This window comes from Ranitomeya variabilis, chromosome 4, assembly GCF_051348905.1.
Source record: "Ranitomeya variabilis isolate aRanVar5 chromosome 4, aRanVar5.hap1, whole genome shotgun sequence".
NCBI classification, from domain to species: Eukaryota; Metazoa; Chordata; class Amphibia; order Anura; family Dendrobatidae; genus Ranitomeya; species Ranitomeya variabilis.
In genome coordinates this window covers 95222709-95239658 of record NC_135235.1, presented here as the reverse complement: position 1 = coordinate 95239658, position 16950 = coordinate 95222709, and the positions used below count along the sequence as shown (strand labels likewise).

Below are 16950 nucleotides of genomic sequence, written 5' to 3'. Positions count from 1 at the left end.
TACGGAGATAGAAGATGAGATTCTATGTAGATAGGAGGAGGGAGAAGCTACAGGCTGAGCTTCTCCCTCCTCTCCTTCCTGTCTACATAGAATCTCACAAGTAGCAGCCGCCATCTTCTTTCTCAGTAATGGGAATACAGATTTTACCTCAGAATTTTACATTTTGATAATGTCTGACCAATTCTGACAGAGAAAGAAGCAGATTTCTCTGATCAGATATATTATAAAGTAGCTTATTGTCTGGTGTACTATTGATTTATGTAATAGTAGTTAAAACAATGGTTACTCTTTATTGAATCGGGCACATCACCAGCAGAAGTTTTACACCAGTCAGGGCACGTTGAGCAATGTGGTTTTTCATTTGGTTTCTTTCTTTTTTTTTTTTTGTTTAAAGGTTCAAGCAGCAAAAAGTAGATTTAAAACTTGCACCATTCTAAATACAAAAAAACAAGATATACATTTAAATACATGGCTTTAATAAACGAGATGTAATCAATTTTATACAGGAAAAATAAACAGGACTACACCTACAGACACATTTTTCTAGATACCACAGCATACATGACCACAAATAAGGAGAGTTTATTTGGCCGTTCTTGTTCTCAGGCGTCTCTTCATTATCAGATGATCACTTTCCCTTTCATTTTTGTCCATAGTGATCTAGGGGGGAAAAAAAAAAGTGTTAACAGAGGATGGTTAAAGGGGCAACCTAAAATTTGATCTTAATGGGTGCACGACTCCCAGCTTCTTGATGGGGGTGGTACGCTCCCACTTAAATTACCAGTGGGTAGAGCAGCATCGCTGGGTCCCTGGCCGGAACGCTGACCCTCCAAATGCTGCAAGCTTTGTATCCGCAGCACTGAAGAAGCTCAAGAGGACTGAAGCCGGCCAGATCAAGCTATCAAAACATATCATGCAGATATGGGCACAGAAAATGTGCATTTTCGCCACCAAAATCAGTGCAAAATCCACCTCACTGTGACAACTCAATATGACTATACCCTTACACAGGCCTTTGCTTTAATCATGATGACCCTTTCTTATATCACGGTAAGTCCAGCTCCAGAAACAGTCAGATACAGCTGCATGCAAATACTACATGTTACATGAAATGCAAACCATTTACATGGAAAGCTTCACCGTATTACATGGCCAGACCAGTCTGCGAGATTAAACACTATTGAAGAGAACCAATGCAGTAGCTATGAGAGCTGCGGCTAATAAATGTCCTGATTTCCAGATGTCCCAGTTAAGAATATTACCGTAATCATTAGTATTTGATTTAGTTCATAAAACAGGAGCTCGGGGCTTATTCACAGTCCACTAGTTTATCGTGGAAACAACTGGATTATTTATAACCAAACGCTCTTTATATTTTACAATGATTTTCCCTCCAAAAAAATATTCAGAGATCTCCGAAAAACAACGACACTGAACTCTCAATTTTTCTGAGGTCCCAAATTTGTGGTTATACAAATGGAGTCCCACTGACGCAAGTGTCCGTGCAATAATGGCCATGTCACTGCTCCACTGCATGTTATGTTTCTTTATCTGTTAAGATTTTCTAATTTACATATTCACTTATTTTCCACAAACCACCATATGTTTTCTGGCTCCTAACGCACTGGTACAATGCCAATAACAATCATCATACAATGTCAACATGCAGCAAGACAAACAATGAAACAGAAGGGCAAAAGGCTCAAGAGAAATTACATTCAAAGCAAGATAATAGAGGGATATACAGACGTGCTCGGCGTGTACAGCTGAATACAATCCCACTGCTGCCAACCATGATCCTGTTTCTCAAGCAATAAAAGAAGATGTCAGCTCTTCATCAGATGCTCCTCTATAGAATTCACCCTCTAATGTTCCGGATGAAAGAAGCTATGAATTCTGCAAGTACTACATTAATTGAAAAGCATATGCAGAATGCATCCTACTGTAGCGCAACGTCGCATTACAAAACGCCTCCACGAATGCGTGGACCAGAATTTCTTACAGCCATTTTGGCAGCTAGGGTTAAAAGGGGAACCATACTTTGAGATCGTTTTTCAGAATAAGCTGTAGTGTGTTTGTGTACAAGAGGAATAACTTATTTCTAGCCATTAAAGAACTTGCCTTTTCACCAGTTTTCCCTTCTATGGTCTATCTCTTAATTTGCAATGGACTCTGAGCTACTACAATGCCTCCCATACACAGCACTCAGAGAGGGATTCTTGCACTCTTCCTTAGCCCACAGCAGCAGAGTCAGAAGAAAATATACAGTGGTGCAGAGCAGATGTCTATCCAGGTCCAAGGTGAGGTCAGACTTGTTGCAAAGCTCAACACTTTGTATCCCTCTGTTTTCTGACTTTGCTCCTCACTTCTCATACCCATCTCTAATGCCGGATACCCACTTTGAAAGCAATCCAAATGATGACAAAAGAAGGAAACTATCTTGAAACATCTCGATTTATTCAGCATCAGGTATGAGCGTCACGAGCAGAAATCCCCGCACTTACACAACTACGCATGCTATCATCAGGTGTATTAATGGTTGTCTGAGAAATGTTCTGCCATGTTGTACTTGGGCAAATCATCAAGATCCACTGCTGCCAGCCCCCTTTGTAAATGCCAAACTATGTAGTCAATGTGAGACAGATCTTGAGACGCTGCAGGTCTAGCCACCATGTTGAGGGCACACAGACTGCTCACAGTAGCACAAGCAACATACAGTACTATCCAGCGTCGTTGTATTGAAAATGGCTCCTGCCTGGGACACTTTGGTACCACGAGAGCCAAATCAAGGTAAAGTTGGACTGCTAATGTACCAGGAATGAAGACTAAATTCATCTGACTACTGAACATTATGCCACCTCACACAATAATCCTGGGAATAGGACTGGCATGACATTATCTCAAGAAGGCCTTTTCATGGCTTTTCCTGCATGATCTCTAGATGGAGACAGGAGGCTGGAATGGAAGTTTATCCTCTTCAGTGATGAGTCTTGCTTTTGCTTTGGACACAATGACAGACAAAAATTGGTCTAATGACTTTGTGGGCAATGCAATGAATAGGCCTTTGGGTGGGAATTATGGCATGGAGTGGCAAAATGTGCAAAAGTCAGACCCCTCTAGCCATCATTCCAGGTACTAACACGTTTCTCATGATTGGCTCCTCTTAACTCATTCTTGACATCCACGGTAGATGTACGGCGCAGAGGGAATTGTTTTCCTCCAAACTGCTGTACATGTACAGTGCTGCAAGAATTAAGTGATTGGGGCCCTATAGAGCCTTAAGCCTGATTTAATGGAGTGCTGGGACAGTTTGGAAAGGATTCAGAGAATCAAAATGTCATGTCGCAATCAAGATGTGCTGTCCAAATCTCAACTACCTTTTATTTGAATACAATCCTACAGTTTTGCTGAAAATAGAGTGAATATCTTTCTCATGAACTTTGGGACTTCACCCCTATTCATTTGCACCTGCAGAAGAATACATGAGTGCACTCGGGTGTTCGCCACGTATGGAGGCTAAATCATTGTCCTTGGGAGAAATTGCACAACAAATTTTGGTGGCCCATTTTCTCCCGTTACCCTTGTGTAATGAAGGGATCTTCTGCGCAGGCAACTTCAGCTCCAGTGACCTCCGGCGTGAACGATAAGGTGCTCTCCCAACTTCCTCTCTGCATAGTCATCCCTATGTACACATGGTTCCTTGCGATGACTATGCAGAGAGAAAGTGGGGAGAGCGCACCTTATCGTCGCACATGCTGGAGGTCACAGTGACTCCCTGCACAGAATATCCCTGAATGCAGTGCCCATAGAAGGGAGGATGAGGTATGTATTTCTGAGAGAGTGCAGTGCGCAGGTGCGGGACTCCGGCACCATAACTGACGTGCATGGGAGGAGGGTAGTATTACAATGAAGACAGGAGGCAGGGATTTCTTCCAGGCCCCGCACGCCCAGGAGCCTGGAAGAAATCATTAACAAAAGACAGAATATAACATCTCTCAACAGTTAATATGATGTATACAGGTAGGTCTAGTTTAACACTGTTGTTCTTTTCTCTGCAGCGTGGTCTGTCTTATCTCTACTGTAGGCTTCACCGCCTTTTCAGCATTTATTATTCACATTTGATCCCCCATCTGTTCTGAGGAAGGCCATTTAGGCCGAAAAGTCAACTTTTTTATGCAGATCCTTCTGTTTTCTCTTTATGCGCAATAAATATATTATTTCAACACTGAAGGAGTGCCAAGTTCTATTTTCTTCTATTTTGTTGAAAAAAAATGAAAATTGCCAGTAAACTTTTAACCTATCATCCTAACAAAATAAAAACACATTTGAATAATGATGCTGATATAAAGTAGACATAAATGTTATTTATTAACTATTCTGAGTGCTATCTGTTTTAAGAGTATAAAAATTAAAAGCTTGAATAATGGACCTTTGTCAGCAAGGTGAAAACCACAGCAGTTTGGGTTTAAAGGGAACCTGTCATGTTGAAATCCATACATGATCTGAAGGGCAGGATGTTATAGAGTAGGAGGCGCTGGTGAAATTGATATACATTTTTGTGGGAAAGTTTTGATATAACATTTTATTAATTGAAAGCTCTGGTGCATATACATATGCATATACGAGTCCAGTGGGTGGTCCTATCAGTGATTGGCAGTCTTCCCTATGTGACCGTACATGTGGAGATACCTGTCAATCACTGATGACAGCCCACCAGGCTTGTATACATACAAACAGGAATTTCAATTAATAAAAGAAGGATTTTTTCATACTCACCGCAAAATCTATTTCTTGGAGCCTTCATTGGGGGGACACAGGTAACCATGGGTGTATGCTGCTGTTGCTAGGAGGCTGACACTAGGCAAAAAAAGGGATAGCTCCTCCTCAGCAAGGTACACCCACCGACTGGCACAAAGCTCATCAATTAGTGAAAAAGCAGTAGGAGAAGCAAAAACAAATAAATATTTACAGGCCCGACTGAGGCCCACAAGTCCAACAAAAGCACAAAAAAGCAAGGGTGTGTACTGTGTCCCCCCAATGAAGGCTCCAAGAAAGAGACTTTATGGTGAGTGCCAAAAATAGGTGTACTGTAGGTATGTACCCTGTAGAATCTTGTGAAATTATGGAGAGATGATCAGATAGCGGCCTTGCAAATCTGGGTTGGAGAGGCCTAGTGGCAAACAGCCCAGGAGGCCCCCAACGCACGGGTGGAATGAGTCCTCACTCTTAGAGGGGGTGGTCTATCCTTAACTCGATAAGCCTCAAGTATAGCTGAACGGATCCAGAGGGCAATAGAATTGGAGGCATTGAGTCCCCTACGACGACCCTCAGGAATGACAAACAAGTCATCCAAACTTGTTGGATGGATGCTTTCCTTGAGAGGTGGAGACGCAAGGCTCAAACTAGGTCCAGCTTATGGTGAGACCTTTCCATGGGATGGACAGAAGGAAGGACAGACAATATCCTCATTTATGTGCAACGGGGAGACTACCTTAGGAAGGAATGAAGGAACTGGTCGCAAGACCACCTTGTCCTGGAGTAAGACAAGGAAAGCAGAGTGGCAAGAGAGACCTGCTAATTCTGAGACCCATGTCATAGAAGTGATTGCAACCAAAAAACACACTTTCCAGGTTCCAGGAAAGAAGGGAAGCCGCAATGTCCTGAATGGGTTCGAAGAGGGGTCCCTGAATAACGCTCAAAACTAGGTTAAGATCCCAAGGGTCCACAGGGGGACGATATGGTGGTGCTAGGTGTGCAACACCCAGAATGAAGGTTTTGACCTGGGGACAAGAGGCCAAATTCTACTGAGACAGAACAGAGCACGGATGCCTGACCCTTGAGAGTACTAAGGGACAAACCGGACTCTAGCCCTGATTGTAAGAAAGAAGAAAGCCAGGAAGGAAGGGAAAAATACATAGGAGCTGTGTGGCTAAGCTCACACCAGCCAAAAAAGGCCTTCCAGGTCCGATGATAAATGCGCGAGGACAAAGGTTTCCTTGTCCTGATCATGGTCTTGGATTGTGGTCTCAAAGACCATGCAATTAAATTGAGACTGAGAATTCTGGTGGAAGAGTGGCTTTCATTGCGGTAATCATCTTCCCTAGAACGGTCATGTAGCGTCAAAGAGAGCATGGGGATGGGCGACTGAGAAAATGAATCTTCAGGCAGAGTGCCGAGACTTTTTCCTCTGGAAGAAGAACTCTTGCGCGAGCGGTATCGAACAGATTGCCTAGAAAAATAAGGCCGGGATCAGATACAAGTTTACTGTGTTTACTACCCATCCTAGACGGGTAAGAGTGTCCAAGGTGACCTGAAGCCTTTCGGAACAGTCTCGGAAGGACGGGCCCTTGATCAGGAGGTCGTCGAGGTATTGAAGGTCTACAAAATCCCCTTGGAACGAAGAATGGGCATGACAGCCGCCATAACCTTCGTGAACACTCTGGGAGCAGAGGCCAGCCCAAACAGGAGAACTGTGAACTGATAGTGTTCTCCGTGGACCACAAAGCAGAGAAACCTCTGAAGCGCCAAGCAACTCAGGATGTGGAGATAGGTATCCTGAATATCCACTCACAGAAGAATTTCTCGGGTTCCACAGAGGCAATTACCGAAAGGACAGATTCTATTAGAAAATGACGGAGGCGCAGCCACCGGTTTAGTAGCTTGAGATCCAGGATCGAGTGGAGTGAGCTGTCTTTATATGGACCACGAAGAGGTTGGAATAGAAACCCAAGAAGCGTTCCCTGAGAGGGGCCAGGCATGATGACCCCTGCCCACATGGCTGTGTAATAAATTGGGTTCAGTGCAGGATGTGCTGCAAATGTTTTCATAATAATTTGGGAAAGTTATAAAATGTCCTATAAATGTCTGTTCTGTTCCTGATGCAACTATCTAGGATTTTAGTTGAGATCAATCTGTGCTGATCCAATGGGCATCGCAGATCTGGGTCCGGCACCTCCCATCTTCATGTGTCGTCGTCATCCTCCTTGCTTCTGTTGCGGGCCTCTCTGACCTTTCCCGGCGCCTGCGCACTGCAGTACTTTGCTCTGCTCTCAACAAGGCAGATAAAGTACGCCTGCGCAGGAGCCGCGACAGGAAGAAAAGAAGAGGACATCATCGAATGAAGATGGGAGGCGCCGGCCCAGGACCTGCGACGCCCATCGGACCGGACATGTTAGGTTAGGTGATGGGCTGAACTAGATGGACTTAAAGTCTTCCTTCAACCTTAATAACTATCTTTCAGGTTACATTGGGGGCTCATCTACAGCATTACAGAATGCTGTAGATAAGCCACTGATGGCGGTGGCCACAGTTTATAGGGCCAAAATGAGGTGACAGATTCCCTTTAAGCGGTGAAAAAAATTGGAAATTTGACAGAACTTTTTTTTTTTTGCTTACGTCATCATTTACTGAGACCTGTAACAATTCCTTTTTTGGGATCTGGGGCTGCGCAAGGGCTTACATTTTGCGTCCTGAGCGGACATTTTTATTAATACCATTTTGGGTTAGACACAATGTTTTGATCAACATTGCAGTGATATGTAATAAGAGTTGAAGAGGCCCAAAAAATGCAAATCAGATTAATTTACTTTATATTTTGAAAGTTCGGACATTTCTAAAAGCAGAGATACCAAATACTGTATTTTTCCAGATGCAGGCTTACCGGGGGTTGCGACAGTGGTGGAGCAGGGTCCCTTCCTCAAGGAGCCAGCAGTAGTGTGGCGATGCTGTGGCCCGATGTCAGCGATGAGCAGAGCAGAGTGCAGAATCGTTTCTCGGCTGTCATTTTCCTGAAGCCGTGGGCCGTTGGAGGCAGCATGTGCGCAGATTGGGATCTCGGCCCAACAGATCTCAATCTGCGTACTCACCACCTCCAGCGGCCATTTTCCTGAGGTCACTCCGGCGGCCCATGGCTTCAGGAAAATGGTAGCCAGGAAAATAATGATGCACTCCGCTCAGCTCACCGCCGACTTTGGAATGCAGCATCGCCACACTTCTGCTGCCACCAGCTCCATGAGGAAGGGACCCTACTCCGTGCAACGCACTCCACTCTGCCTCAAAACTGACACAGGGCATGCAGCAATGCACAGCATGGATACCCCCTCATCCCACCCAGGACCCACTTCTGCCGCTGCCGGCTTCCCGGGGAAGGGACCATGCCCCTTATGACGCCGCTCCACCGCCACTCCGGTAAGATACCTTAGATTTGTACTATAAGACGGACCCCCATCTTATAAAAATCTTTTTATTTCCTATTTTCCACCCAAAATTTGGGGTGCGTCTTATGGTCCAATGCATCTTATAATCTGAAAAATATGGTATGTGTATTTTTATTTATTTATTTTTAATGGTGCAAAAGGTGGGTGACTCGTTGTTTTTTTCATATTTTTAAGAAATATTTTTTTCTCAAAGTTTTACTAACTTCAATAGTCCCTGCGATCATCCGATTGCCTGTGTTATATACAGCAGTGCATCAGCACTGCGATGCATAGCTAAAATCACAATTTATGAATGCCAGCCACAAGCCGGCTTTAGCAGAACGATAGTAGTGACAGGTATGGGGGGGGGGTCATCAGAAGACCTCCTCGCTGTCATGAAAAACCATCGGGGCCCTGTGATCATGTGCTGGGAAGGATGCATCAAGTGCTTCCTGTATGAATTCCGGCTGTCAGTAATTGACAGGGATTTAACTGGTAAACAGCCGCATGTGGAGCAACGCTGCACCTGCGGCTATTAGAGGAACATGATGACTGATTAAATCAGTTATCATGTGCAGGGAAAGATGTGGGCTCGGCGTGCAAGCCCACATTAAAGGCAGGAACACGACCTTTGAAGTAAATATGCATCAAAGATCGTGAAGGGGTTAACAGCTGATCGGTAGAAGCGTCATTCCCAAAGATTGGTCATCAATATACAAGTGCTGTTGATTCTCTTAATTTCAAACAACACAAAACATGAATACATGAACTAAACGGACTGTGCACTTACTGAATGAGCAGGGATGTCTAGTGGAGCAGAGACTTCAGTACTGTACAATTTTCTTCGGGATTTTTTTGGCTTACTTTCGTCAGCATTTTGGCCAGTATTACCACCTGTTGTCTTAGGTGCACCTAGTGTTTCAAGGAATTTTTTTGCTGAAAAAAAAAAATAAATAAATAAAATCAGTTGTTCCTTTAATATCATTGCCCCAAAAGCTCCATCACAAAATCAATTCAGAATTAGAGGGTAGAGAGAAAAAAAATAAAGGAGAGCACAACACTAAATGCACAATACCTTTGGTCTGAAAGATGGAAGGAGAACTTTGTAGGAATTCTCCAAACTTCTGTAACGTTCTCTCTTTCTTCTGAATTGATGTTGTACTTGACACTGATGGCTGCTTTTTCAGTGACTGTTTCTGAAAGCAGAAATTAATTTTAAAATTCCACATTTACAGATTTCATCTCATTTCTATGTAAAATGATAATCATGCTAAAGCAAGATCAACAAGTAATAACGCAGCGCTAAGTCTACGGAACAGGTATGACTACACAAGCGATACGCTCTCAGCCTGGGTGTCTATGTTGGAGCAGTAATTTTTACCAATTACCCCAAAATTTGTGTGTCCATTCTCCACCGAGTGTACATGAGGTTTCAACCACAGGAGGCAACAAATGCGGAGAAACCTAGCCTTAGGGTCCATATGCTTCAAAAGGGCTTTTCGATTTCATTGATATGCAAATCCCTGGGAGTATTGCCTCACTTATAAATCTCTTTAACCATTACACCCCATCTCAAAGTAATGGGAATCGGTCAGTAAATTCTTGTGGTTTAATCTGAGAGCCGCATGATATAGGGGCTGAGAGCCTGATTCCAGTGATTTGTCACTTGCTCAGCAGTTTGCTATGCTTTCAATACAATCAGTGTTTTATCAACAAGAGATTATCAGTACTGGACTAGGTCGCAGGTGCAGTACAGTCAGGCTAATCTGTGTAATCCTGCCCATACCACTGATTGGCTGCTTGCTGACAATGTACTTGGTACACTGCAAGCTACAGCTACAGCAGAGAATACTGGGATTCTATCAAAACTGCAACAAGCAGCCCAGTAAGTGACACATTGCCGGAATCAGAGTCTCTGCTTCTACATCATTCAGAGATCAGATTACATAGCACAAACCTGCTTATATATTCCCTTTAGAAACCATCACAAATACAGAACTAATCAATGATTAATGCCACCAAACACCCAGGCAAATAAAGCTACCAAATTATTTATAAGAATTGATCTGCGAAAACAGATGACCATATAACATAGATATATAGCAAAAATATCAAGTTCATCTGTTTCTATGGTATAGTCAGAAAAAAAGAACAAGTCTAGAGATACAAACCTTGGAGCTATAGATGGTTGCTGCAGGACTTGCCAAGGGTGAGGCGGTCATTTTGTTAGTTCTTATATTTTTCCTATTTTCACTTTTTACAGTGTACTTATCAAAAAAGAAACAGAAATAAAGTTTATTACAAGCTTTTTGCCAGACACTGTATTTTTTAGAATTTCAATAACTCAAGGAGTAAAAAGAACCACTTGATAGCGATTGATACAGAAGCCATTAGGAGTCTCCACGCTCTACCCCCAGATGGTCTTCTGAACATGATACAGTGCTGTATCGATGGCTAGTCCACCATTTCCGAAAGGAAAGCATTGGAAATTGAGCTCTCTCATGCAGAAAATTATCAAACTTATCAAAATATTTATTGTCCTCTAAAACTGATTTTAGCAAACAGAGGAAGCATTGGGGACAAGGAAGGTTGTGGCATCATCGTATAGAACTGTGCCTATCAAATATGCCATCACCTCCCATAGGGGTGGAGCCGCATATTCATCACAGAAATGAGCGGTACCACGTGACCGCTCATACAGGACAAGCTGCGACGCTGAGAGGAGGCATCGAGGGAGCTGGGTGAGTATTTTATTTCCAGCGGGCGGGCGCACAGGGGGTGGGAGGGGGGAGGTGACAAGGAACATGATTTTAAAGACAAAAATAATAAAAAAAACCACATTGATTTTTCATTCCTTCTCTCCAGCGAACGCTGCTGGAGAGAAGAGATGAATGGCGGCTTCAGCACCATGCTGGGGACAGTGCTTACTGTAGCGCTGTCTCCTGCACGGCACACGGACAGCATCCGTGTGCGGTACATGTTTTACACGGACCCATTGACTTGAATGGGTCCGTGTGATCCGTGCGCTCCCACAAGCACTGACATGTCTCCGTGTTTTGCACACGGACACACGGTCCGCAAAAAAAATCAATGACATCTGCAGAGACACATTGATTTTAATGTGTCTAAGTGTGCCAGTGTCTCCGGTACGTGAGAAAACTGACACCACACGTACCGGAGCCACTGACGTGTGAAACCGGCCTTAGGGTGCATGGGGGCTCCTGCAGTAGGACCCCAACAATTAGAAAGGGAATAAGTGATCATTTTCTAAGCTGGGACAACCTGTGGCTATATAATGTACAGAATTAAGTATTTTGGTAGGTTTCTTACCAGATTATTGTCCAGTAGGAATGGAAGTAAAGAAATACGTCTCACGCATATTATATATATATATATATATATATATATATATATATATATATATATATATATATATATATATTTATTTATTTTTTTCTTGTCTAAATGAAGTGTGGCATTATTGAGAATTTTTTTTGTTAATTACTATAATAATTTCTTGCATTCAGGGGTTATTCCTATCTTCAGAGATAATTGTTGCACTTGAAAACAAATATTTTTGCAATTTACTGTTTGTTAATATCTTAAAGGGGTGGTCTGATACATCAAATGTCCTGTATGAGCATCTATCTTTAAACCCTTTGTACTGTTTATACTTTGCTTTATTTGAAAGTGCTTTACTGTTCTCAGTATACAGCTAATCACTGTATTTTTCTTACTTTTCTTCCTGGTGACATTACGGTTCGTGTTCCAGCATTCCCTAGGGAATCTCAAATGGGACATCAGTCATATTTCCTTTAAAAACTTTGCAGCTGTTCTTAAAGAAATGTCCGATACATAACATGTTCTTTATAAATATCTATTTTTGAAAGGTAACCACTTTTGTAATTTGCTTTATTAGAAAATAATCATGATGTCATCAGGGGACGGTGCTGCATTCACTTCCCAGAGCATCATTCACTACTGCCCTTTCCTTAAGACATTCCAAATCATTGCAGTTTCTTCTCTGCTTCTTTCACTGTAATTGATTAGGCATTTCATTGGGGCGGCTGTGAAAGAATCAGGGGAAATGACTGCAGCACCGCCTCCTAATGACGATCCATTTCAGGGTGGCCACAAAAGTCGTGGGGCAGCGCTCCAGCCACTTCTCACTGATTTTTCACCGCAAATGATTTGAGACGTCAACAGGGGCGGTGGTGAAAAAAAGGTGTGGCAACGAAACACATCGCACCCCCTAAAAACATCCTGGTTTAATTGAAAATAATCAGGACGTCTTCAGAGGGCAGTGATGCATTCAGTTACCACAGCTTTTCTTCCCCACAGCCCACTTGTGACGTCTGATATGAATTGCAATGATAAAAGCAGGGAGAAGTGACTGGAGAGCTGCCCACGGCTTTTGTGGCCACCCTGAAATGGATCGTCATTAGGAGTTGGTGCTGCAGTCATTTCTCCTGCTTGTTTCACAGCCGCCCCCAATGAAATGTCAAATCAATTACAGTGAAAGAAGCAGAGAGAAGAGACTGCAGCGCTGCCTTACAGCTTCTATCACCACCTCAAAATGGATTGCCATTAGGGGTGGCGCTGTGGTCACTTCTGCTTGTTTCACAGCCGCCCTCTGATCACCATCTGTCTCAGGGTGATGACTGAAGCTTTTATCCCTACTTCTTTCATTGCAAATGATTTGGGATGCTTTCGGGGGGGGGCAGTGGTGAAAGATGCTGTGGTAAGTGAATGCAGAGTCGTCCCTTGATGACATCATGAGTATTTTACAAGCAAACTACAAAAGTGCAACGTTTTATGTATCTTTTGTTTACAGTGTCCCTCCCAGGAGACCAATTCACACTGCTGTCTACCATGGAGACCGTCCACTTCTGATGAACAGAACCAGATGGAACCAGAGTTTATGAATTTTCTATTTATATTTCAATATTCCTTGCCATTGATTAATATAGTTTATTTCAGAGTAATCTTTTCTTTTCTATTTGTGGGTGTGAGGCCTCTAATATTTGTGCGTTTTATGACTGTGTACCTAAATTTATGACTATGATCAATTTACATAATGCTGCAATTTGGCAAAACATAATTGCTAAAGCTAATAAAAACTTGATTCTGCTGACAAAGTTGAATGTGTGATTTATTTTTCAGCTTTTTCCAAGAGATATTACTTACCAGCACTTACATTACACATACCGTATATTTTCTAATATGAAGCAATATGTGATTGAAGGATGAATACAAGTGAGAAACACAAGGAGAGACTACAAGGACAATAATGGGCCAAATGGATACTCAAAATAGGACAGGATGTATAGAATCAGACAGATGCAGCCTGAAAACATCTATAGAGAATGGCAATGCAATATACCTGGACAAACAAATGGGAGAATGAATGTGCATGATGAAGCCTAGTTAATAGTTAGAATGAGTGTACTACGAAAAAAAAATATTACAGGTCAACTTATAGTGAATCCAGTGGATGGGAGAACAATCTCTCTAAATCAGACAGATCAGTTGTGGTTAAAGTGAAAGGTCTGTCTAGCCCCCAAGGTGCTGATTAGTGATGACCGAGCACTGAAATGCTCGGCGGGTCGGTACTAAAGTCGAGCAGTTCGGACGCCCGGACGGGCTCGATTTAGGTAAAGAGTATGATGGAAGTCAATGGGAAACTCAAGTTTTTTTCTGCAGGAGCTTAACACCTTCTAGATAAAAAATGGAAATTGAAGAAGAAATGCGGCACTCACCCTTTTGCATTGATTTCGTAGTCTTTATTACACCATAAAAGGTTTAAACGAATTCAGTCCATGGGAAGGGAAGGTATTCCGAGGGGAGCGGAAAGTGGACGACGGCCGTTTCGTGCACTCAGTGCTTTGACGGGTCCAGGTGCCAACTGGACCCATCGCGCGCTGAGTGGGCGAAACGGCCGTCGTCCACTTTCCTCTCCCCGCACCCCTCGGAATACCTGCCGCTCCCCATGGACTTTCAGATGCACTGAACAATTGTTAATGTATCATGCTGTCCAGAGACGGTCACTGTTGTCGGCAGCAGATCAGCACCTACTTGCTAAAGATTATATGCTGCAAAGATTTGATTTTTAACTCTGCTCTGATCATTTCACCAGTGTTCGTTGGACGAGTTTTAGAAGGATTATACTGGCTGATCATTGGGAAATAAGCACTCCTAAAAACACTTGATAATTGGCCAATATAAATGCACCCTAATCTTATGGCCCTTGTTAGTTTGCTTAATTTAATCCACAAAATAACATGAAATTTTGAACAAACTATGGCAGAAGTTTGGAGCAAAGGATAGCGAATTTGGTTACACCCCTTTCTCTGCCTTCTTTCCAACTAGACCACATGTATAAAAAAAAAGTGCCTAAAATGCATAATAAATTTGGCACAAAGCATGAATTGGCACACTTTATCGCCTTTCCGGCCCAGCAGATGTGGCACATGACCACAACATTGGAAATAGTCACCTGCATGGGGCATACGGGGAATTGTGAAAGTGTGCGAATAACAGGGTGACTGCAGACTTTTCTTCTTATACTGGACAGCCCCCTAAATATATTCTGCATTGGTGCAGAGAAATCTCTAGACACAAATGGCATAATACAACAGAGCTTTTACATTAGTGTTCTGGAGTAAAAATCTTTGACAAAGTCGCATAATTTTGGAGCAACTTGTGGCTGTGCTAAAATTATGTGGCTTTTGATGTTTTCACGCCATTTTCGCCCAACTCCGACAAAACGCCTAAGTCTCTTTATGAATCATCTGATTCCAGCCCATCTCCTCACTCCTCATCAGCGTTAACACCGGTCTTGATGAATTGGGCCTCTAGTTTTCTGGGCAAAATTACATAAGAATACACTATTCATTCAGCTACAGAGGCCGCGCTTCCTAATTAAGACAACACTTGCTGAGATTAACCTTCATAATTAACGTGAAGCTGTACAGAAAAACTGTAGGCAACCCATAATGGACCCTCCCTGGATTAACTGAGGTGTTCACGTAACCGCCAAATATCCCATTTATAATAATCGCTCATTAAATCAGAGATCATGTTGATAGAGAACAGTTCAAATATGGTAAATGAAGTGGATGACGCTCATGAGAAGAGAGAAAAAAAAATGATAAAACTGTCCACAATGGAGTCTGATGGAAATGAGGCACAGACACTAAGAAATATTTATTAAAGGACAGGACAGAATTTATATAAAATGGTGTCCAATTTGTGAACTTCATTTTTACACCATTTTCTAACAATCCGATTAATCTCTCCCCATCATAGACCGTTTTAATTCTTTAGCCATCGTTTTCACCTCTATTTCTTTCAAGAGGCAAAACTTTTCTATTTATAGTTTTTTTTTGTATTTTGTTTTTACAGAATTCATTGTGTGGTAAAAATATCCCAGCAACATGAATCTCCAGTAGAATTTCAGCGATGCAAAACTTGTACAGTTTTTATATAAAAGGTGGAAAAAAATTCAGGAAACAAAAAATATATATTTGATATGTATCGCTATTTTTAAAACTTTTTATTTTTCAGTTGATGGATCAACGCGAGGGCTTTCATTTGCATGGCATGATGTCTTTTTTTTATTAATACCATACAATGTCTTCATTACTGTCTATTGCATTTCCCAGGGAAATGTGTTTACTTAAAGATGAAAATTATTTTTATTATTTTAATAATTTAACATTTTGCTTTATCAGACTCTTGCGGAGTGGCAATTCAAAATATTTTTTATTTCCTTATATTTTGAAATGAGGAAAAGGGGCAACATGAATTGTTTTATTTATTTTTTAATTTGTAAGACCTCGCAAGGGGCTTAAACTTGCAACTGTTCAATCACTTGGTCTACAGGTGCTTCTCAGAAATATCATCAAAAAGTTAATTTATTTCAGTTCAATACAATAAGTGAAACTCATTATGTAGTCATTACAGATTGATCTATTTCACGTGATTACTTCTGTTAATGTTGATGATTATGGCTTACAGCCAATGAAAACTCAAAAGTTATTATCTCAGTAAATTAGAATACTTTATAACACCAGCTTGAAAAAATGATTTTAAAATCCGAAATGTTTGGCCTACTGAAATGTATGTTCAGTAAATGCCCTCAGTACTTGGTCGGGGCTCTTTTTGCATCAATTACTGCATCAATGCAGCGTGGCATGGAGGCGATCAGCCTGTGGCACTGCTGAGGTGTTATGGAAGCCCAGGTTGCTTTGATAGCAGCCTTCAGCTCCTCTGCATTGTTGGGTCTGGTGTCTCTCATCTTCCTCTTGACAATAACACATAGATTCTCTATGGGGCTAAGTTCAGGCAAGTTTGCTGGCCAATGAAGCACAGTGATACTGTTGCTTGTAAACCAGGTATTGGTACTTGTGAAAGTGTGGAGAGGTGCCAAATCCTGCTGGAGAATGAAATTTCCATCTCCAAAAAGCTTGTCAACAGAGGGAAGCATGAAGTGCTCTAAAATTTCCTGGTAGACGGCTGCACTGACTTTGGTCTTGATAAAACACAGTGGACCTACACCAGCAGATGACATGGCTCCCCAAACCATCACTGATTGTGGAAATTTCACACTAGACCTCAAACAGCTTGGATTGTGGCCTCTCCACTCTTCCTCCAGACTCTGGGACATTGATTTCCAAATGAAATGCAAAATGTACTTTCTTCTGAAAAACAACACCTTGGACCACTGAGCTACAGTCCAGTTATTTTTCTCCTT

The 16950-nt window shown here is 42.1% G+C and overlaps 1 protein-coding gene across 3 annotated transcripts in view; it reads right to left on the bottom strand.

Moving 5' to 3' along the window:
- Nucleotides 1–365: 365 nt before the first annotated feature.
- KIF20B (kinesin family member 20B) overlaps nt 366–16950 on the bottom strand; it is a 190227-nt gene continuing 173642 nt past the window's right edge. For all 3 annotated transcript variants that reach the window (XM_077258943.1, XM_077258940.1, XM_077258941.1), the window contains exons 31-34: nt 10367–10462; nt 9271–9391; nt 8986–9131; nt 366–660 (exon numbers count right to left, since the gene is read on the bottom strand). In XM_077258943.1, coding sequence (XP_077115058.1) covers nt 583–660; nt 8986–9131; nt 9271–9391; nt 10367–10462 — 441 coding nt within the window. In that variant the 3' untranslated portion in view covers nt 366–582. The remainder of the gene's footprint in view (nt 661–8985; nt 9132–9270; nt 9392–10366; nt 10463–16950) is intronic.